Raw genomic sequence first — 23,748 nt, 5'->3', positions numbered from 1 at the left:
CTAGAAGAGAAAAGTGGTGGTGATATGCTTCCTACTCGATCCCAGGACCCCGAGATCATGACCCGAGCTGAAGGCAGCGGCTCAACCCACTGAGCCACCCAGGTGCCCCCATAAGTAAAAATTTTTGATGACTTAAGCTGCATGAGTGAGTTTGAAAACAAAATGCATTTATTTTTTATTTAGCTATTCCATCCATTCTAGCTTATTTGATACTTATGTATTCCTGGGCATGCACGTGATAGATGGGATTCTTTTGGGGTGTTTCCTACAGGAAAAATACTAGAAGAGAAAAGTGGTGGTGATATGCTTCCTTTTCTTAAAGATTATCTTCAATCTAGTTTCAAGGCAGCGAAGGCCCTGATTTTATGCTTTTATGCAAGTTATTTTGCAGTTTCATGGATGCTAGTAGAAAACTCAAGACTTCTGGATCAGAGATGAAGGGTAGTTTATCACTCTCAGTAGCCATAGTAGTAAATTTTGTGTTGGTCCCTGATTCCCAAGGGCACTGTAGAGAGGGTCATATTATAAAAGCAAAAAGCCTCTGAACTTGGAAAACTTGGAGTCTTTTATTATGGCCAACAGGCATGCCTGCCCTTTGTTCTACATGGAGACACTATCTCTATTTTCCAAGGTTGCAGGCAAACCTGTTCTTTGTTCCAGAGGGAGATGGTGGAACAGATGGTGTTCACCTTCCTTGGGGTATTGCTGGCAGAGGGGGTGGATGGGTATGATGTGACAAGATGCTTTGTGAACAGTCGAGGCCAGAGTGTGGCAGATCCCAAGGGCTGTGTTGCATGCTTGCCTTGGCTCTGTAGGCAGTGGTGAGATGTTGACAGATTTGAGCAGGAGTGTGTTCACATCTTTCAATGAGAGGAAGTAGATTTAATGGGAGCCAGCTGGGATGGAGGGGATGGCAGGCAGGATGCCTGGTTGGATTTTAGAAATAATCCACAATGGAGCTTATGGAGGTTTAACCGAGGGCGTCAGCCATGGAAAGAAGGATGGATAGGATGAGAGACTTGGCAGAAAAACAAAATCTGATGACATGTTGTAGAAGGTAGGGAAAAGGGAAGGTAAACTGTAAGCTTTCCAGCCAAGGTAGGTGGAAGACACGTTTAGCCAAGACAGAGAATGCAGGAGGAGCAGTAGGTTTGAGAGGAATAAAGGGGTTGGGATTGGTCTCTGGTACAAATTCAACATGTCTGTGACATTTCTGTCAGAAATAAAATGAAGGCGACAGAAGAGACGGTGGGCATGATTTTCAGAGAGGTGGAGCTTTGAGTGTCATAAACTCATGCCAGGTGGATGGTGAGGGAAGAAGATAAGGGGGCAAAGGCAGAATCTTTGGGGGGGATCTTTGCATTTAGAGAGTATGGGGAAAAAAGAAGACTTAAGGAGCACAGCATAGTCGCGGGTCAGAGAAGGAACCCAAGACAATGTGGTATAAAGGAATCTAGAAGAGGGGCAGTTCCAAAGAAGAGAAAGTCATACCATACCTATGTCAGTCAACTGCTCTAGCAAATTCAGGCAGGAAGAAGACCAAGAAAAAAACCACTGGGTGAAGAGTTGGGAGGCAGAAGCTAGAGAGTAGCCAGGCTGGACAGGTTGTACTTCTTACAAGAACCCCATGAGACAATATTTCTCCATTTTACATGAGCACCTGAAGCCAAGAGACGTGATTTGACTTGTGTGTTTTTTTTTTGTTGTTTTTGTTTTTTTATATTTGATTTATTTATTTGACAGAGATCACAGGTAGGCAGAGAGGCAGCCAGAGAGAGAGAGGAGGAAGCAGGCTCCCTGCTGAGCAGAGAGCCTGATGTGGGGCTCCATCTCAGGACCCTGGGATCATGACCTGAGCCGAAGGCAGAGGCTTTAACCCACTGAGCCACCCAGGTGCCCCTGACTTGGGTTTAAGCTCAGCTAGAAAGCATTAGAGAGCAACTCAAATCCAAGGCTGAGTTTTTAGTGCCGACGCTCTCAACATCCACGAACACGAGGAGATGGAGACTCTGTAGGCTGATTTCCTAAAGATGCTGGAAATAAACAAAAGAATACAGACACGCTTTTATTTTTTAAAAGATTTTATTTATTTGACAGATGGTGAGAGAGTACAAGCAGGGGGAGCAGAAGAGGGAGAGGGAGAAGCAGGCTCCCCACGAGGGAGAGAGCCCAATGTGGGGCTCAATCCCAGGACCCTGAGATCATGACCTGAGCGGAAGGCAGACGCTTAACTGACTGAGCCATCCAGGTGCCCCTGAAAAATTTTTAAAGAATAGAGGAAGTTTGAAACTGTAGACAGCAGAAAAGGGGAGCAGGGAGATTTAAGTGTCAGTCTCCGAAGTGCTCATCCAGATTTGAGATGAAGCCATTCTAAAGTGATGCCTTCTTTCCCTACCAGCTCTACCATGGACTTCTGAAGGGGCACCATCAGCCCAAGAAAGATTTATTCCCTTTGCTGAGAATCTTTGCAGCACCTTGGAAAGTCTCTAATATCACATAAGTGGTAACACATAATCATAATATCAGTGGAAGACATAATATCAGTGTGGAATCTGCATCTGACACTATTTAAAACCCTAGTAATAAATGGCATTTTGTTTTCCAAGTATTTCATGTACTGTAGCTCACCCAGCGCCTACAAAACTCAATAGGTGGTTGAGGAGATCGATCTTGTTAGGCTCAGGTGCAAATGAGGATCTGAGGCTTGGAATACGTTAAGGGTCAACCTGTCATAGTTCGCACAACTAGAAAGTGGCAGAGCTGGGATCTGGATCTTCATCTCCTGCCTCGAAGACAGAATTATCCTGTGGCAGTAGAGTAAGTTGAGAGGAAGGTAGGAGGGGAGGCCAATTCTGCTGGGCGGCCCAGGGACTGTGAGACACTCTTTTCCCCATGACTTCCACTGTGAGACGACATGGAAGGACACATTGAATGAGATGTAGCTAGATCTGTCAGATCTGGGACAGCAAAACGTCAGACCTCTGGGGAGAGTTTGGGACCCCAAGTATTACTAATGAAAGAGGAAACTTCCTGTTAGTTTGTAGTTTCTCCCCAACCCTGCTGGAGGCGCCCTGCCCAAGGGTTGGGGTGTTTGTGCAAGAAATAGCAGCAAATCTAGGGGTTGTCTGAAGCAAAAATGCTTTTCCTCACGTGGGCTAGGAACTATAAATGAGCCTGGCCACATGGAATAGTCTGTTCTGACCCTAATATCAATGTAGCAGCTAATAAACCAAATACCCTTCGTACTTGAGACTTGGATTTGAAAGGATAAGTCTTAGAGTCAAGCCTGTATGTGTCTGAAGAGTCCTGAAGTGAACATTGCTTTCAAAAGTATTGGCTTGGACTTGGATATTTGCCTTGCACTTTGTCCATACTCATGGCTTCTGCTGAGATGGGATGCAGTAACAGAAGTGGATGTGGCCGCCAGCCTCAGTGGGCACCGTGGCCCTCGCGCGCTGAGCTGTCGGGTTTCTGAGCTCAGTCCATGGTTGGTGTAGGCGTGAGAATACCATGTGAATGAAATCACGATACCTTTCCTCAAAGTCCCTGCTAGTGGAGAGGCTATCCATCACAGTGCAGAAGTGGATTTATCTGAAAAGTGTGTGTGGAGGCCCCTGAGAGTGAATCCCCGACTTCATAGGAGTGGTTTCCCCCGCGGACAGTGGCTGTCTGTCTGTAATATTTCTCTCTCTGCAGCCCACATCCTCGTCCTATCAGGGAGAAATTCCAAATGTGATCAGTGAACAGGAATTTCATATTTTCCATGAGCCCATTCATACTGAATAAACTTTGACCCTCTTCTCAACCTGTGCTTTATGGTATAAAAGTAGGCTATAGACGACACACCTCAGTCAGGGCAACGTGCGTATGTATTGTGGCTTGTACCTAGCTCTTCTGATATTGATTTTGAATTTTATGCTCAACTAAAGCTTGTGATGAGTGGTTGGTATGTGAGACTCATGCACATGCTTTATACATGTTGTTTCCTTTCATTTCCGTGACAACTCCATGCCACCATTAACCTCATTTTTCAGATAAAGAATCTGAGACACAGATTGAGCAACTTACCAGGTTGTACAATGGGGGTAGTGGTACAGTTGGAAGTTTCCAGGACATCAGCAACCTTAACTCATAATAATTTTCATCTTACAAACTTAAGCTCAACAAACTTGTGTTTCCTGATTATGCCTTTTTTTTTTTTTTTTTTAAATGAGGGAACCAAGATCTAGAAAGCTTAACATGTTCTTATCAGCTGTAGTCAGTCTTCTCTTTCAGGGCTTAAAATCTGTTTCTTACCCTTTTTGTAGTATTTAATTCTTTGGATGTGTTAAAAACCATGCATCGTTCTTCCAAAGTTTTAGAGTTCTAGAATTCTAGGAATCCAGTCTCTTACATTTATGATGATGAATGGTATGTCCCTTTGGTGGACTAGAGCAGATGATCCTTGGTTCTGCCTGCTTATACTTAAAAATAATTTAATAAAATGTGTGTTTTTGACAGAATCTTGAAGTAGTATGAATTGTCTTGTATCTTGGAAGGGCATCTTTGTGTACGAAGCTGTTTATTTTTATGTAACCCAGTTATGTGGATAGCCTGGAAAGTACTTACTAGATTTGTGCAGCCATGTAAATAGAGTGTGTGTTGAGGATTAGTTATAAATAGATGTAAGGGACACATTATCAATTTTTTGTAATTCACTGATGACCTGAAGCACTATTCACGAGCCTCCTCCTTGCTAATTTTGGGGGCACCTTTATAGCATATCATTGTTAGCCTTGTTGCTGGGTCATTTCCTCACGAGTTTTTCCTAATCACTTTACCTATGGTGCTTTTTTCCTTTTATTTTCAAGAGTCTCTCAAGGTTAGTTAATATTTATTATATATAATTATAAAACGTACTTACAACTATGATTAATATTTATAGATGCATACAATTATATGTTTGTTCATTACGTAGCCCAAAGGGGAATTCATCTTTGCAGCACTGGGGCACGTAGACCTACATTTGTATTTATGCGTGCGTGTGTGCGTGCCTGTGTGTATGTTTTATTAATGATGGCATGTTGCAGACTTTTGATGTAAGTTCTGTGAATGTGAGCCTGGATATTAATGACCTTTCATTAAGGTCATTGACCCTGTTGTCAGCTAGCACAAATGCAAATAAATGACTCAGTCCTTCCACAAATATTGATCAATTACCTCATTCCATGCCAAGCACTCCGCTGGTTACTATATGAGAACTGAATGAATGTTAGTTAATAGGCCCATAACATATGGTCATTTATTTCTGTAGAATCATACACTTGGAAAATTCTTTTTAATAATTTTGTGCCTGTTACCATCAAAAGTATTTAGAGTTCCACTTTGAGTCTTACTCTTTTTATATTGTTACATCTATCTCTCTTTTCTACTAACAAATAACCTTTTCTATCCTTTTTATTTTTTGTCCTTATCACTTTACAAATCAACCATCAACTTTTTATTTTAAAAAAAAATTCAATTTATTTATTTGATAGAGAGATCACAGAGAGAGAGGGGGAAGCAGGCTCTCCGCCGAGCAGAGAGGCCGATGTGGGGCTCAATCCCACGACCCTGAGATCATGACCTGAGCCGAAGGCAGAGGTTACACTGAGCCACCCAGGTGCCCCAATCATCAGTTTTTTAATCATTTATCCAGCTTATCCATGAATTTATCCAGTTCATTTGTTAAATGTATACCATGTGCTGAGGATCCTGCAAGTTATTAAGAATCCTGAGTTACCAGGTGTGGAATCTGCTCCTGAAGCCAGAAAGGAGAGGAAAGACAAGACTTTATGGCTGGGTTGGTCCCAAGTTGCTCTCTCTTTTAATTTTAGTTCTCTTCTAAATTTTACCTGGTCTTCACTTTATTCTACCTTGCTGCTTAAAATACAGTAAGTGCACAATGTTTTATGAAATTAATAAGAATTTAAATGTTACATAATTTCTAGTCTGTTATCTTCTTACTTACTTCCCATTTCTCCTTCCTTTCATTCTGGTCTTTGTTGACCTTTCCTCTGTGTGTGTGTGTATTTTAATTATCTGTCTTCTCTCTTCTTCCTTTACTCTAAATGCCACTTCCTGTTTTCTTCTTACTCAGTACATTTATTTGCCAGTTGCAGCCACTCCAGCCTTTGCCCCCAGCTCTGTTGTTGAACTGAACTTATCCACCCTCTTTGGGTTTCTTTTCCTTCTGCATCTAATTCTTTTATTGTCCCAGAGCATCTTACTTTTTTGCTTCTCCAGCCCATCTGCCACACCTCTGAGTGCCCACTGGTGTTGGGTAGTTCTGTCAGGTGTTGTATAGAATAGACTAGACTCTAGTTCTGGCAGCATCATCTGGGCTCTGAGAGGAAAGCTGTTGGGCAGAGATGATGATGAAATCTGACTCATTTCCACTTATTAACTTTCTCCTCAAGAAAGATGTGGCTGGTGCTCAGTGACAGGACTGTGTGAGATTGGAGGAGACAGGTGGTGGGAAGGAAGACACATTTGATTTCACCTTGTCCATTTTGCCCAGGGACAGCTGTCAGCAGGTGCTCATCATGGTAATGGAGAGCACTTACCCTTTCTTTACTACTGATCAGAAACAATCTTATTTATTAAAAGAAAAAAAACTCTGGGTCTGTAACATTTTGATTAGGTGACAAATTTTTGTCAAAATTTAAAGTCTTGTAGTACTGACATCAGAGAATGTTGATATCCTGAAAAGATTGTAATAACTTGGATATTTTAAGTGTTTAGTTCCTAATTGCAGTGTCTGTTTTAGACCAAGTCCAATCTATCTCTGTAGTTCCAAGTTAATTTCAAGTCAAATCACCCTGGCCATGTCTCTTCTCAACTCAGCCATTCTCTGCAAGGCACCATGAAAGCTATTAAAAACAAAAACTGAGATTGAGCAAGTATCTTTCCATGTCTCTATGTATTTGGGAAGAGAAGGTAGAACACATTATGAAAATCATGAGGCTGGCTGTGTTTTAGAAAGGTAATGTAGACAGTATATAACATCTCCAGATGGGTTGTGTGTGGAAATTACCTTTAACATGGTTAATTAGGACTATTTACACTGAGTGGGGGAAAAATACAGACATAAATAATCTGATATCAGGTCAAGCCTTCAGATTTTTATTTTGGGAATTACAAATAAGAGATCGTGGGCTTGTTTTAAAATGTAATCATGTGTTAAGAGGAATTAATTATGAGTCCTGTTCAGAGAAAGGGAATATCACTGTGGGCTGGTGGTAGGAAAGGTGGGACTTTATCTGGTTTTGAAGGTCTGGATGGGACTTCATTTTGCTCACTGTTGAATCTTGGGCAGCTAAAACAGCACCTGGCATGTATTTGATGAATAAATACTTGGCAGATGAGTAATTTGTGAAGAGAAAGGGAAGAACATTTCTGTCAGATGAGACCTCTGCCTCAGGAAGGAATGAATTTAGTTCCTCCGGGTGATAATCTGGGGTCTGCTCTGAAGAAGGTAAATAGTCCACGATAAATGTGGGTAGGTGAGATAGGGTCCATGCTGGTATTGATGTGTTTATGCCTTGCCTACTTGTTCTGGAATCGAGACTTGATCTGATGGCTTACTCTTTTTTTTTCCCCTGATGGCTTACTCTTAAATGGGGATGGAAGAGAACTTAGAATCAAAGTCGTTTGAAAAACAAAAAAATTGATGATGTTCAGAATGAATTATGGTCATGTGTGCTTCCCTGCAAGGATGCCTTAATAAATGTGTGTGTGTATAAAATTCAAGACTGTGTTGAAGGAGCAGAGATTAGTCCGAAGTTTGAAGAAATTGTGCACACTGACCTACTGAATTTGGAAAGTGACAGAGACGAAGTCAAAGAAAATTTCAAAATTCTAATACTTGGCAATTAGACATAGTGACTCCTTTGACTGAAAGGGGAAAATGTGGAAGAGAAGCCAGAGAGACTGTGTGATAAACCCACTCATGGCACTTGGCATATTGATTGGTTTATATTCTTCAAGTGTATTTATTTGTTGTCTTTTATAAGACATGTGTGTGTTCATAGATACAAAGTATGTTCCAATTTTCTAATTCAGAGCTTTTAAGGACATTGTAACAAAAACCAAAATCCTATATGACTTGAATGTGTGTGTGTGTGTGTGTTTTACAGGCTGTTTCCAAGCTGCTTTGATATAAGGTTTATTTAAATTTCACCTTAAAAAAGTAGAAACTGGGGGCGCCTGGGTGGCTCAGTGGTTTAGGCCGCTGCCTTCGGCTCAGGTCATGGTCTCAGGGGCCTGGGATCGAGTCCCGCGTCGGGCTCTCTGCTCCACAAGGGAGCCTGCTTCCCTCTCACTTTCTCTCTGCCTGCCTCTCTGCCTACTTGTGATCCCTCTCTGTCAAATACATAAATAAAAAAAAAAATCTTTAAAAAAAAATAAAAAAAAAAAAAGTAGAAACTGCGTTGAGTAGCATCAATTCCCCCCTGCACCTTTCATTATGCATTAGCAATTAACTCAGCTTCTCTCAGGTTGATGAATTTGAACTTGATCAATTATCTGATAGTAATTACCAGCACAGAGTGATGATTATTGCTGAAGCAACATTCTTATTTCATTTCTCTATGTATCTCAGGCCCTTCTCAAAGACAGTTTGTTTAACTGCAGAATATGACTTACTCTTTTGGCTTCTGGCACTGAGGTCAAATCATTTTAGGTTTCTTAAATAGAGGAGTATTGAGAAAACAAATCCTCTGGTATTTTAAACTCTCCAGACATGGCCTTCTGGCCTCTAGGAGATGGAAGGAATGAGGCCCAGTCTTTTCTCTTGTAGCAGGCTCAAACTCTGATCTTTGTGTTTCTGGACAATTTCCTTTCCTTTTTATCAACTCCTGGCAGGGCTGACCTGAATTTTTCTCTCTCTCTTGGAGTCTGTGAGCTTCCCCATCAGGAAGATGCCTCTCTGCTGCTTTGATTCTTTAGCGTTCAAAGCACCTTTTAGAACAGATATGTGTAGACTGAAAGGCTAGCCTTTGCTCTTCTGGTTCTTTGAGCTCTTTGGAGATAATTGAGAGAGAAGGTGTATGTGTTTGCTTGGACTGCCGTAGTGAAGTACCACAGACTGGGTGGCTTAAACAATAGACATTTATTTTCTCAGAATTCTTGGGGCTAGAAATCGGAGGTCCATGTGTCAGCAGGGTTGGTTTCTTCTGAGGGCCCCCTCTCCTTGGTTTGTGGATGACTATCTTCTTCCTGTGTCTTCACATCGTCTTCTCCTCTGTGTGTGTGTATGTCCCAACTTCTTATAGGAACATTGGTCGTGTTGGTTTAGGGTCTACCCTAATGACCTAATTTTAACTTAATTACCTCTTTTAAAGACTTTATTTCCAAACAGTCAAATTCTGAGGTAGTGAGGGTTATAGAATTTGGGGGGATGCAAAATTTTGCTTACAATAGATAAGTAGGACATTTGAGAAGCTTAAAAGATGATTAAGGAGAAATACACGAAAGGCAAAATAGAGAAAAGGAAAATAAAGACGTGTTTTCTTGCAAGGAATAGTAAAAGCGTGTATGTGTGCCGTGTGTTGGAACTGACAGTATGTGCGTTAATATTGTCACAATATCCTCCCACCGTAACACAAGGTGCAAGATGCTATCCTTGATCTCAGATACCTTATCAAGACTCAGAGCTAAGTCTCCGGTCTTGCCCAAGGTCTCAGAGCTCAGGAGTGACTGAGCCTTGACTGGAATCCAGCCCTTCAGAATCTGTCTGGTTTTTTATTCATCACCTATGTAGGGAGGCAAAAAGAAAGTAAGCTCGCTTGGGCAAATTCCATGGCCTTTTGGATGGTGTTTTGTTTTGGAACCTTGGAAGATTAGAGGCATCATCTTCCTTTCAGCCAGTTGTGTTCTTGTTAGTGTTAGCATTGGTGGTGCAGACCACAAACACAGGGAGCAGACTGTAATTCTTTTGAGAAATAAAGATAAGTTTTGTTTTTTTGAAAGTCATTTTATTATGTAAGGTTTCAAGCATAAAAACAGTAGAGAGTGATACAGTCAACTCTTGTATTCCTAGTACTCAGGCTCAGCAATTACAAAGGTTTTACTAAAATTGCTTCATCTGTCCCTTCTTTGCTCTTAAAGCAAATCTCAGGTTCCTTTCAATCTTTTCTGTATGTACCTTAAAAAAATAAGGACATTTTCTGAGCTAATCTTCATGTCACTCAGACTTTCTTGATTGCCTCAAAAATGCCCTTTTACAAGTTGGTTTATTCAAATCAGAATCCAAACGTGCCATGTATTCAATATACTAAATTATGTCGGTCAGTACATTTTCTTGCCTTTACTTCTTGTCTGTTGTGCAAAGAGAGACTTTGTTTCCCCTGGCTCTGCAGACAGAGAATGCTGTGACTTGATTCATTTTGATGTATACTTTGTAGTAATGTTCCTTGGAAGTTTCAGAGCTCCTCACTGGACATAGCATATAACAGCTCTTAAAAACAAAAACAAAAACAGTTCTGCCTTAGTTTTGAATGCATTTCCATGGTCTTAAAGAATCATGAAGATAATGATTTCTTTCTGTATACTAATTAACACCATGCTATTCTTAAAAGGCTTAAACTTCTCAAGAAAAACGTCCAGAATAAGTAAACATAATAAACATGAAAGTTACAATGCATCTTTACAGAATGCTTTGGTACACATGAGTACTACTTAAGGAACTTCTTTCATTAACATTGACTCATTACATTTTGTCCACATGGAACATTGTTTTTATGAGATTATTTTCCAACCATAACTCATGAATACCAAGCTGCTAAAACAAGTTGGTAAACACTTGCTTTTGTCAAACGTTATTTTTATAGTCAACAGGAATGCTGCTAATGTGAGTTAGCAAAGATTCTGAATGCAATTGTTTGTTGCCAGCTTTTAAACTATGACAGTCTTGTATTTTGCTAACAACTTTGTCTCTCCCAATAGGTATAAATGACCAAGGATTGTACAGAGTTGTGGGGGTGAGTTCAAAGGTCCAGAGACTTCTCAGTATGTTGATGGGTATGCCTCTTTTCTAATCATTTTCCATGCATTATTTATTTATGTTCATTGACTTCACCACTTAATTTTTTCATAGTAATGTACAGCATACTTGTGAATCCATTCTGTTCTTGTCCTGCCTGGATGAGCTTTCTCCTGAGCAGAGATAGATGATGCAGAGAAGTAGATTAAGTGTTCGCCTCCGCACAGATTATCCACTTCCTCTTTACTGACTAAGAAATGGTGTGGGGAGGGGGGCGTGGAAAAAGAATGCAGGCTCATGGCTGAAGGTCTTGCGCTTGCTTCTCAGAAGAGAGTAGAAGGCAGGCCTCTGTGATTTGCAGGGCTTCCAAATTGCCTGTCCAGAGTCTTGACAGTACATTTGGTTGGACAAGACCACTGGGACTCACTCATTTTTATGTTGCTTCCAAAACTGTCACTTGACAGCAAGGATCTGATTCTCCGAGATTCATTGGTATTCACAGTGGCTTGTTTGTAGTTTGCACCAGGCTCTTCTCCAGAACCATGCCTGCTCCATCTGTGCTGATAACACAGTGTTCTTTGGCATCGCAGGCTAGAGGAAGCCAGAAAGTGAATTCATTTCATTACCCCAGACATTACGTGAATGACAAAGCGCTTTTACATTACACGCTGCTGTCAATTCAGCGCCACCTGTAAGGGGCCCCACTTCTCTCCCCACCCCAAAGCAGGCTGCCTCTTGAGGAGTGATGATAAGTCATCAGGCTTGAGGGCCTGCATGTCAAGCCAATCTGTCATTTTGACCTTGCTAAATATTAATTAACTTGATATCTCACTTTAATTAATCAATATTAACAATGCCCTTAGGTATGCTGTCAATGCATCTAAACCTGTCTGCATCTTAAAGCATTGTAGGGAAGACTCAGTTTTCGGAAGCATAAACCAAGATGAATCAAATCAACTGACATGTTGCAGATAGGATTGCTTGTTTGGCTGTATTTGAATTAAAGATTTAATAAGCAATAACCTTTTTTTAGCTATTAACCACAGGAAAAATCGCCCGTCATCAGTTGGAGAGCTGTCTTAGAATACATTCGCTTTCATGAGCTGTTTTCTTTTTCTGCCTCTCTGGTTTAACTTGGGTGTGTAATTTTGGCAGTCAGATTTTCCTTTTTACCATTAGTGGGCTCCAAATTAAATAGACTCAGGTTGCCAGTGGTTCAGTAGCAGCTGGAAGAATTTAATGGGACTCCAGCATCTGCTTTTAGTTAATTTTAAAATTAGAAACACTTCTCTCATTTCCAAGATGGCGTAATAATGATTAGAATTGGAAGACTGTTCCTATCAGAAAGGGATATTTTGGCTGAAAGGCACACTTTGGCAGTAAATTGGTCACAAGGATCCTAGCATTATTTTTATTATCTTGTTAATGTTCAAGGGAAGTTCAAACAAGGGTGTCTCTGTGGTCCCGCTGAAGTGTTAAGCTGTCTCAGAAGTTGTTCTTAATCTCATAAAATCCTACTTGATCTGCATCCCTGAACTAAGGTGGTAGTTTCCTCTGCTCATGGGAAATGTCTCAAGATAATCCTGAACTGGCAAGGTGTTTTAAAATACCTAAACCCTCAAAAATTCATGACCTGGAAAACGGTTTTCACTTTCCATGAGACTCAAGAGCAGAGAAGTTGGGGATACAAGCATGATACAACCTGATTTCAGCTACTCACAAAGGAAATGCTGTGTTTTCCCAAGAAGTGATTCTTCAGGAAGTTGAAGAATTGATGAGAGGGAAAGATAATGACTTGTTATCTCCTTATGGGAGGGGGGCGCTACAGAGTAGAAATTTTTTTTTTAATTTAATCCATAAATAATTCCTAGTATGAATTTAAAACTGCCAGTCTCAAACCTTGCATTTTTATTAGGATTAATACCACTTTCTTGTTGCTTTGTTACCAACTCAAACTTTAAGCTCTTAAGAGAATAGACTTATTCACTGTATCCTAATTTAAAATTCCCTTAAGAGATCTCTTTCCATCAAAAAAAAAATCTTTCTATCTTGATTCACTAAGTGTTCAAAACATATAATTTATACCTCTTCCACAAAAAGGGATTTTAGAATTTCTGTATATTTGTGTATACCCTGTCCCCTGGACATTCTTTGTTTCCATCTTTGCTCACCTCCCTGGGTTGTTCCAGGGTTCTGTATCTTTTTTTTTTTTTTTTTAATATTTTATTTATTTGACAGAGAGAAATCACAACTAGGCAGAGAGGCAGGCAGAGAGAGAGGAAAGGAAGCAGGCTCCCTGCGGAGCAGAGAACCCGATGTGGGGCTCGATCCAGGACCCTGAGATCATGACCTGAGCCGAAGGCAGAGGCTTTAACCCACTGAGCCACCCAGGCGCCCCCAGGGTTCTGTATCTTAAAGAGAAAAAAAAAATTGGATGAGTTCACCAGAGTTTTAGCTTTGCTCTTTTAAACCAATCCATAATTCCTCCCCTCTGGAGAGTTAGTTGTATGGGCAGTAAAAGCCCATTGTGGTACTAGGCAGTTATTATTATTTATTTTTTAGGTTACCATTTCTCTAGGTAGTGTTTACGTCAGATTTGAATTTTTCAAAGTACAATTTCTGTGTAATGCTTTTGTTTTTTGTAGAGATGAGAAATAATTTAATTTTTTAGTATCTGAGGAAAAATTCCAAGACATTTATTATTTTTTGACAACTTCCATTTACTTGGTTTCTTTAGTTCTGGAGAGCTAATTATTTACTTGGATGTTTTTCTATTATTGCCAGTTTCTATGTAAGATATTTGTATATTGTTTGAAATGTTTTCCAAGTATATAAGTACACTTGTGTAAATGTGATAATTTCTAAAGAAAGGATGCATGCTTAGTATCTTGCATGTTTTCTTCACCTGTCTTGCTTTTTGGTGTGTTTTCACTCCTTGTATTTAAGATTAAAATAAATGTTTCTTTCCATTCTTTTCCTCTCCCATCTTCTCTCCGCACCCCCCTTTCCTCCACCCCATTCTTCTCTCTTCTTCTCTGCCAACCAGAAATCCTAATGAAAGTGGACCATACAAAGTCCGCTAAATAGGCCTGTCATCTCTACTCCTCCCGGTCAGGTCATGGGGATGGGTGTTGTTTGTCTTAGTCGTCTTCCATTCTGGGAGCAGAAGGTAGAGGTCTGCTACATTTCCTGAACCAACCTCCTTAAGTTTAAAAAAAAAAACAACACAAAAACCCAAGTGAGCAATTGTCTTCGTTCCCTTTCCAGGTGTTTTTCTTTCCTTCCCCTTTTGCTCTAACAGAGGGCATGCACAGACATAGTTTTGTAAAAGTTGTTTGTTCGTTTAAATAGAAACTTGGAGCCCTTGGGGAGGGAAGGGAGAAATATCAGATGAGGTGTCTTTGGGTGAGTCATGGATTTTTAGTAAATGGGGTGAGAATATAACAGATTAATTACAATAGCTATTGGTAGGTTAGAACTGAGATGGGTTAGAATTGTCAGTATTCTTCCCACCTCCCCACTGAAGAATGAACACATCAGAGCAGGGTGGGGAAACGGTGAGAAAAATGTGGTGGTAGCTTATGTGTGTTGGTGAATTTGGTGGTTATTTCTAAATTTAACTTGCAAAACAGGCTGGATGATTTTATCTTTAGACACAGAAGCATAGAAAACAAGAAATAAAACTAATTTAGAAGTTTTACTTTATAAAATATTACCTTGTTTATTTGTAGGACAACTTTTTTATATAGATTGGAGGGAAAAAGTAATGTAGGTGAAAAAATTCTGATTTTGATTATAAAGAGTGTCCTCAAAATTCATTCAATCAGCGTGCTCCGTCAAGTACTTTAAAGTGGGGCCCAAGTCAATATTCAGAAGGGTGTCAGCACTTTGTATTTAGGTGGGGCCAAAAATTTCCAGTTTCAAAAAAAAGAACACTGGTTGCATAATTATGAAACATTAGCCCAAATAAAAAGTCAACTCTTGGTATCTGTGCTTGTTAGTTTAGAGTTTTAACTAATCCCTAAGGGTGTTGTCTCTTGGTCGGAAAGGAAGCAAAATTCCTTCCTTGTTTAAAGTAGAACATATATTCTGATATGAACACTCAGGTGCATTTTTAAGTTTGAATCCCAAATAAATTATTAGCAAATGTACCTGGTCCCAGTGCCTCCACTGATTGTAAAGAACTGCTAGGGATGATTGAGTTATTTGAACACAGTGAAAATGTAATAGAGGATTAGTACCATGGGCACTGTGTAGTCATTAGCTTCTGATATGACAGCTACTTTTTATCCTGTGAATTCAAAGGAATGGCTTGTTTTTCCATAGAAAGAATATTATCTTCAAAACATAGACTGATTATTTGATAGAAAGATGAAAATAAAAGATTTCCTTTAGAAGCCTCCTGGTTTTAAAATGCTGATTTGCCAGTAGCAAGTTGATTGAAAATGTTATCTGACTTGTATGTTAAAATGAGATTTAAATAATTGATTTAATGAGAGAGAGAATATTCAGTTACTGAAGTAATTGGTTGGCAAAGCCTTTAGAACAGAATTATTTAGTCCTGGTTATAAAGGATTGCACCTTTAATCAGGGTGCTTAATTTGATTTCTTGAATGTATCTGCGGCTTGTCTGACAAGCTCAGTAACAAATGAGTTCTGAATTGTAGGAACTGATCAAAATGTAATCAGTGTCAATTGCCATTGTTGTAGTTTATTGCACGATGCTGTCAGTTGCTGTAATCAAGAACTGTTGAAGTGCTTTAAAGTCTCCAGACTTTGGAGTAATTGACTTCCTATGTATGATGTTATGGCTGTGGAAGAATCATCACTTCCTGTTTCACTTTGTTTTCAGAAAGTTTGAGAATAACATTTGAGTTGCCGTCTATCCTTCCTCCTGCCCAAGCCCAAAGCTTTATCAGTGGTGTGTCTGCCTGAACGCAGTGGTCCCATTCTGACAGGCTTTTCTTTTCAGTGCCTTTCAGGAGGCAATAACTAACAAGATGTTTCCTCCCCTATATAGACAAATACAGTGTGAGGGAGGGAAAAAAGAAGCCTGAAACGACTCGTTTTCTTAGGTCTTAGTTGAAACATCATTCCGGAGCGAGGGAGAAATAAAAATCTCTTCCAGGAATGTCTGATTTTTCTCCCCTTTGGATGATGGGAGTGTAGAAAACCAGGCAAGTTCTGTTGATTGTTTAATATCACTCATCATAACCCATTTGCTGCCCCCTCCCTTTGAGTAGGAACCACCTCTGAACGCTTATACTTCTAGTGACTCAGCTGTGGTAATTGCCTACTCATTTAAACAATTTATGGGAGTCTGTACACATTCCTGATGTGCTTTGCCACTCTTCAGAGTTCTGTGAGAGTATTTACTTGATTTCCATGGTGCAGATGATAACCTGAAATTCAGACAGGTTTGGAACTGACTTGGTTTGGGTGGTGTAGAGAGCTACTCGGGGTGGTGCCGGGATTTAAGCCCAGGTTTGTGATAACATGCCACCCCACCCCACCCCCCAGCCATGCCGAGCCAACAGCCGGGTACAGTAGCCCAGCCTTAGAAGGATTAAAGGTACTACCCTGCCCAGAGTACTGGCCTTTCCCTTTCGCACCATTCTCTCCTTTTATTTCAACCACACTCACTTTTTCCTTTTCAGACTTTACTACCTCCCTACCCCTCCCATTTGTTTGTTTGTTTAAGCCCCACATCTTTTTCTATCTAGTTCTTTAGCTATCTGAAAGGGCATTTGGAAGAAACATATCATTAACACTTTTAGGACAAAAAAAACTGGTTTCATTCAGAATGAATGTCAGAAGTTTTGCATAGAAGCTTCTGATAAGTATTTCTTAGATGAGCGTATTAACTGTGATGTTAACGTGAAGGTTGAGTTTTAATGGATGTATCGTTGTATTGTTATTTTGGTGGATCATGCGCTAATCTTCAGAAAGGTAATAATGTTGAGTACAGATCTTAGAAGCATGGGACCAGACTTACTGTCTTTTTCTTCCCACTGACTTGCCGTTTTGCCGTTAACAGTGCTGTTTCCCTTGTCATAACAAGTGTGATGACCGTAATGCCACCCGAGACAGTAAAATATGTAGACACTGCCAGTGCCCCACACTCGAAGCCATGGCTGCTGAGTAGTGTCTTTAATAACAGTGATAACTGTCCGCCTCGCGGTCATCATGGCTGTGTTCGCTTTGAGTTGTGGATATCGAAATGCCCCACTCTGTCTTCCCTTCTCCCAGCCCCATCTTGTCCTGTTCCTTTGATCTCCACTGTAGATCTTCTGAAGTTGCTTAGGAATGTCTAATAATAGAGCACAGCTTATACCAGAAAAAAACTGTGTATGTTTTCATAAGAAATCCCAGAATTAATTATTTGTGGTTTGGCCATTTAAAAGTGGAAGCTTTGTGAGCCATTGGGGGCAGGGGACGTTGAATGTTCTGGTTTCTAATTACTGGTTTGTTTGTTTGTTTGTTTGTTTTGCTTGCTTGTTCACCAGACGTAAAAACATGCAATGAGGTGGACCTGGAGAATTCCATAGATTGGGAAGTGAAGACAATAACAAGTGCCCTAAAACAGTACTTGAGGTAAGCTCCTCTCAGTGACAGAAAGGACGCCTGCGCTCCTGGGCATCTAACACACAGCAGATGCCGACTCTGCCTGGAGAGATCAGTCATTGAGTTAAACCTTATGAAAAGAGGGACATTTATGGGGATCTGTGTCTTCAAAAGTGTGCCGAGTAGTAGCTGCATGTCAGTTGTTAGGTAAGTTGCAACACAATTGGAATAGACTTGGTTTTTTGAAATAGATGTCAATGGTAGACATGAGTTTTAGGAGGTAAGTGTTAGGAAACAGTGAGGAAGAAGGCTGTTTCCTGAATTCATTTAATCTTTTAGGCAAACATGAAGATTTTTTTTCATTTAAATTTAAACCATTGAACTTAGAGGCTTATAATGAAAACATGTAAATATAAAGTTATTCAAAAAGAAGTTCACTTGAGATTTTAAGCTCAACTCAAGTCTTATATTTATTATGGAAGATATTTAGGACTAGGGTTAGACAAGGGTTCAGCATCTCTATAGGTCATTACCCTTTCTATAAAAATGAAAGGAATTTAGTGATAAAAAGCTTGATTAGATGAAGAACAATACCACGAGAGGGGAAAAAAGAAGTGAGTAAAAGAATGGAAAAAAGACCATGACTGTAATTCCTCTGCTGTGGTGCGTGGGAGGACTTTGATCTTTGTGTGGCAAATGGCAGTGCTCCCTCAGGACTAACTCTTGGTCACCAGCACATAGGATTGTGCTTCAGGTATCTATTATTTGGATTTGAATGAGCGCATGAAATGAACTGCTATTACCTATTTCATATTTTATGCAATCCATCTATTTGAAAAATTCCAAGTCAGTAACCCATGGAGGTTAGTATACTGAATCCTCATGGCCCCATTACCCTGCATCTACAGTCATCAACATCCTACCCTTCCTGTTTCTTCAGTCTCCCTACCTGCTACTTCTTTTGGATACTTTTTGAAGGATTTTCTAAAACATCATATTGCTGCCCCCATAGATTTGTAAGTATATGCCTACAAAAAGATAAGGACTTTAAAAAGACAATGTAGAAGATAAAAAGAATACCATGATCATACCCAACAGAATTAATACCATCCAGTACTGAGTCCATGTTTGATTTTTTTACTGATTTTGTTTTTCAAAAGGTCTTTTCATATTTATTTAAATTCCCACAGGGTTTGAATAATGTCAACACATTTCATTTGATTGATGTGTTTTAAGTCACTTTTAATCTGCACAGTCACCTGCCTCTGCACAGCTCTCTTCTCCCTCAGCGTTGTTGTATGTTTCTTTATAAACCTGGCTCCTTTTTCTTTTTTTATTCTTATTTTCTTAAGGATTTGTTTGTTTATTTTAGAGAGAGGGCGAAGGGCGGGGCAGAAAGAAAGGGAGAGAGAGTCTTTTTTTTTTTTTTTTTTTTTTTTACAGTTAGAAACTTTTTATTTATTTTTTTTTTTCAGCGTAACAGTATTCATTCTTTTTGCACAACACCCAGTGCTCCATGCAAAACGTGCCCTCCCCATTACCCACCACCTGTTCCCCCAACCTCCCACCCCTGGCCCTTCAAAACCCTCAGGTTGTTTTTCAGAGTCCATAGTCTCTTATGGTTCGCCTCCCCTCCCCAATGTCCATAGCCCGCTCCCCCTCTCCCAATCCCCCCTCCCCCCAGCAACCCCCAGTTTGTTTTGTGAGATTAAGAGTCATTTATGGTTTGTCTCCCTCCCAAGAGTCTTTTTTTTTTTAAAGATTTTATTTATTTATTTGAAAGACAGAAATCACAAGCAGGCGGAGAGGCAGGCAGAGAGAGAGGAGGAAGCAGGACCCCCCCCGCAGCAGAGAGCCCGATGCGGGGCCCGATCCCAGGACCCCGGGATCATGACCCGAGCCGAAGGCAGAGGCTTCAACCCACTGAGCCACTCAGGTGCCCCAGGGAGAGAGAGTCTTAAGCAGACACGGCATTGAGAACAGACCCCAGCGTGGCGCTTGGTCTCACAACTTGAGATCCTGACCTGAGCTGAAACCAAGAGTCTGATGTTCAACTGACTGTGCCCCCCAGGTCCCAACCTGGGTCATTTTAAAGTAGAAATGGCAGATTGTGTCACGGTGTCATTTAATGTGTTTAGCCATCAGATTTCTATAAACAGTTAAATCTATAGAATTCATTAGATTCAGAGAAGGTTTTTAAAATACTGATCTATTCCAAGAAGACATCATAGTGGTAACATATTAGAAGGCCTGTTACCTGGTTGTCCCACTTTTTTGTCCCCCCCCCGATTTATTTATTTTAGAGAGGGAGAGAGCGAGAAAGAGTGCTAGCATGGGGGGGGGGGCAAAGAGAGAATCTCAAGCAGACTCCCCACTGAACATGGAGCCCGATATGGGGCTTAATCTCACAACCCTGAGATCATGACCTGAGCTGAAATCAGGAGTCAGACACCCCAACCAACTGAGCCACCCCAGTGCCCCTGGTTGTTCCATTTTTTAATGAGATTTAAATTTATCAATGGATAGATGTCTATTACCTATTTATGAGTATTTTATTTAAATAAGTTATTTTTAACCACTGCTTAAAATTTTTTTTCTTAAACTGTGAAGTACATTATTATTGTCCCTAGTTGATAAAGGGATAAAATTAATGCTTAATCTATGTGTTAATGTCTCCCTATCTGCCACTGATAGCAACTAACTGGTTTGGATGAGAATTATGGACAAAATGAATCTTCTTAGCTCCCACCTGGGGATTAGAATGTAAGCTTTCTGAGGACAGGCATCTTATGTGTCTTGTTCATTGTAGTATCTCCAGCGTCTAGAGCTATACCTGTCACCAGGATATGAGGCTTCTTGACTGGGGAGATTTTGCTTCCCCTAGGAGATGCCTGGCAATGTCTGGAAATACTGTTGCTTGCCACAATTGCTGGAAAGGGGGTGCTACTGGCATGCAATAGGGGGAGGCCAGTGATGGCTTCAAAACTTCCTATAGTGTGGGAAGCAACCTACCATTGCCTCTAAAGGTACAGAATGTTAGTAGTGCTGAGATTGAGAAAGCCTGTAAGAGATGGATGAAGGAAAGAATGGGAGAGGGATCTAAAAATACAGGAGCTGCACATGTTACTTGACGAGCAAAGGGTGCTGGCACTCCAGGAGGTAGCTTTAAACCCATTTTATTCTTTGGGAAATTCATGGCTAAAACAGTTAAAGGGATTGACCAAGGGGACTCAGTTATTGGTGGGAAACTAAAGGCAAAAATCCAGTTGTTTTATAATAAATTGTATGAGTGGTTTTTTCCCCTTTTTTCTTTCTTTCTCTTTCTTTTATTTTTTACCCTGTTCCACATGGTTCTTTTTTCTTGGTGGGGTAAGTACTTTATAAACTTAGAGGATCTTTTTATTGAGCACCGCACATAAAATTTCTTTTTGGTTCTTGATGCTTTCTGAAGCTAGTCCCTTACTGCTCCTGGTCTTATGTTGCCTTTTCTGCCTTTTTCTCTCGTTACGTTGCTTTATCCTTCTGAATTCTGCTTTGAAGCAAACATTGCCTACAGAACAACATTATGAGATGCTATTATTATATAACTTCCCTCCTAACAATATACACAGTCTGCCTGAATGTGATAAAGTGATTATCATAAAATGGCAGATGCCTTGGGAGATTTTGAAAGTTAGGTTGCTGTTCTTTCCCCTTGTTATTTTTAGCAACTAAAAATGCAGTAATTAGGATTTAAGTAATACTTTCTCTGGTGATGCACCAAAGGGGAGAAGATGGAGATCTTATTTTGGCCGTCTGGTTCTGGCCTGAGCCCGTGCATTTCTTTCAGCACAGGAGGTAATATGGTGTGATGGTCAAGAGCATGGTGAGAGCCAGCCTGTGTGGGTTGGAATCCCAGCTTTGTCACCTAAGGTACCCTAGCACAAAGTTGAATATAGCTTTTCTCACCAAAAAAAGCTGTTGCTCTTGAATTCTTGTCACTGCAAATAACCCAGCCATCTTATTGGTTGGAAGATTGGAGATGTTAGAAGGGAAGTAGCCAAACCCCTAACACACTAAGAGAAGGATAAAGATGTGCAGCAGATACATGTATGGCATCTTCGTATTTCTTCTACTGACCTGAGACAGAAATTCCTTAGTTTAGTGTTTTAGAGGGCTGAATGCCAGTTTCCTGATGGATCACCTGTCTATTCAGACCATAATTTTGATTTCCAGCAATGTGTGCATTACAACGGTTTCCCATTGTGAGGGGACAAATGAGCGGTTTTGTGAGGTTTTTTTGTAAACTGATTTGACCTAGAGGAAACTTTTAAAGCCTGCAAATTGGAGTGGAACTTTTCGGAAAGAAGTGCCAGCTTAGATAAATATTATGATTTATATTCAAAGACAGATCCCAAAGGATGGCAAAGGGAGGTAGCTTTAAACCTGTTGGATGGCAAGTTGAGAGATACAGTGACTCGATATGACACATTTTGTATGGAGAATTTGTCATGTTTATTACTGCCTCCCTACCATCAACAATATTTAATACCTATTATTTATGCTGTATTGACTAGCAGACATATGACAGTGGTAGAACTAGCTCATAGAAGGTATTTCGATGCAAATTCATTTTTATTGGAAAAGAAATTCTCCCTCTGGCTTTTCTGTGTTCTCTTCCACCCCCCCTCCATTTTCTTTTCAGGACTGTTTAGCTTGCCTTCTATGCCAAGTCATCATTTTCCTTCCTTGCCACTTTTCACATATTTTGAAACAAACCTGAAGGTTTACTTCTTTTTATTTAGGCTATGGTATAATCGATTTTATTTTTCTTCTGTAAGTGAGAGTGTAGGAGATGAAGGGGAGGGAGGGAGGAGATAAGAAAGAGCTTTTCTTCACTAGGGCTTTAAGTTTTAATTGATGTGCCTGTTGTCAGTGTGTGTGTGTGTGTGTGTGCGCGTGCATGTGCGTATGCAGTAGTATCCTAAGTTGTATGTAGGGAATATGACCTGTAAATATATGTATTTTTTTCGAACAAAAATTAGAAGGATTTTGAATTTCCAAGTCCTCTGAGAATGCAAAATTAGTGCAACATAAATTGAAAGATCTAATTAATAAATTTAACAAGCCCAAATAATTTTGTTACATAAATTAACCCATGTATTGGGGCACCTGGGTGGCTCAGTGGGTTAAGCCGCGCCTTCAGCTCAGGTCATGATCTCGGGGACCTGGGATCGAGTCCCGCATCGGGCTCTCTGCTCAGTGGGGAGCCTGCTTCCTCCTCTCTCTCTCTCTCTGCCTGCCTCTCTATCTACTTTGGATGTCTCTGTGTCAAATAAAATCTTAAAAAAAACAAAATTAACCCATGTATTATAGGCTAGCAATGTTTCAAACGGTGGTGCTTCTACTGGTCTTCCAACTCCTTCAGTCTTCTGATGGCAGACTTTACTGTGACGGCAGAAGTGGTGTTGTAGGTCCAGGCGCCAGTAGCGACGGTTTCCATGCAGGAGCCACAGTGCCAGATCCCCACAGCTCGTCTTTTCATCTTGGTTTTGCCACAGAAGGAGCAAGTGTACTTGGCGCGCTGGCTTGTCTCAATCTTCTTCACCATCTTCCTGAGGAAGGCACCATAACAGGTCCCGTATTTGCCCACGATTCTGACTTTCTTGGTGCGTTTAGCCATGTCGCTGCAAACTAGGTCTGAGCCCAGAGAGTGTAAATATATTTTTACATCTGTTTTATTTGTTTTTTAAACAGCTTTACTGAAGTGAAATTGACCTTGGCAAACAGTGTATTTTATAGTGTATATCGTGGCGAGTTTGACCTGCACATACACCTATAAAGCAGTCACTGTAATCCAGATAGTGAACCTCACTGCTACCCCCCAAAGTTTCCTCATTCTGCCGAGGAATCCTCTCTCCCACCCTTCCCTTTTTCCTCCCTCATTGTTAGGCAACAGCTGGTCTGTTTTCTGTCATTGTATATTAATTTGCATTCCTTAATATTTCATATAAATGGAATAAAAATATATCTTCTTTAAAAAAATCTGGGTTCTTTCATTTAGCATAATTAGGGGATTCATTTATGTTGTAGCATGTGCCAGTAGTTCATTCCTTCTTGTTGCTAACCAGTGTTCCATTGTAGGGATACATCACAGATTTTTTTTTTTTTTTTAAGATTTATTTATTTGAGGGGCGCCTGGG

At 40.3% G+C, this 23,748-nt stretch overlaps 2 protein-coding genes across 6 annotated transcripts in view; one reads left to right on the top strand and one right to left on the bottom strand.

Annotated features, from left to right (window-relative positions):
* ARHGAP10 (Rho GTPase activating protein 10) overlaps positions 1–23,748 on the top strand; it is a 325,433-nt gene that overhangs the window by 177,192 nt on the left and 124,493 nt on the right. For all 5 annotated transcript variants that reach the window (XR_006817443.1, XM_045997932.1, XM_045997933.1 and 2 more), the window contains 2 exons: positions 10,966–11,040; positions 17,509–17,596. Coding sequence is in view for 4 of the 5 variants with exons in the window: in XM_045997932.1 (XP_045853888.1) it covers positions 10,966–11,040; positions 17,509–17,596 (163 nt within the window). In the remaining variant the exon portion in view is untranslated. The remainder of the gene's footprint in view (positions 1–10,965; positions 11,041–17,508; positions 17,597–23,748) is intronic.
* Positions 22,914–23,234, bottom strand: LOC123937237 (60S ribosomal protein L37a-like). The gene has a single exon (XM_045997936.1). The coding sequence runs from the start codon at positions 23,226–23,228 to the stop codon at positions 22,950–22,952; it is 279 nt and encodes a 92-aa protein (XP_045853892.1). The 5' UTR covers positions 23,229–23,234; the 3' UTR covers positions 22,914–22,949.

This window comes from Meles meles, chromosome 2 (genome assembly GCF_922984935.1).
Source record: "Meles meles chromosome 2, mMelMel3.1 paternal haplotype, whole genome shotgun sequence".
NCBI lineage: Eukaryota > Metazoa > Chordata > Mammalia > Carnivora > Mustelidae > Meles > Meles meles.
This window is presented reverse-complemented; position numbering and strand designations above follow the sequence as displayed.

What these genes read in the sequence shown, in the direction of transcription:
- LOC123937237 (XM_045997936.1), bottom strand. Translation starts at nt 23,228, where the DNA reads ATGGCTAAACGCACCAAGAAAGTCAGAATCGTGGGCAAATACGGGACC.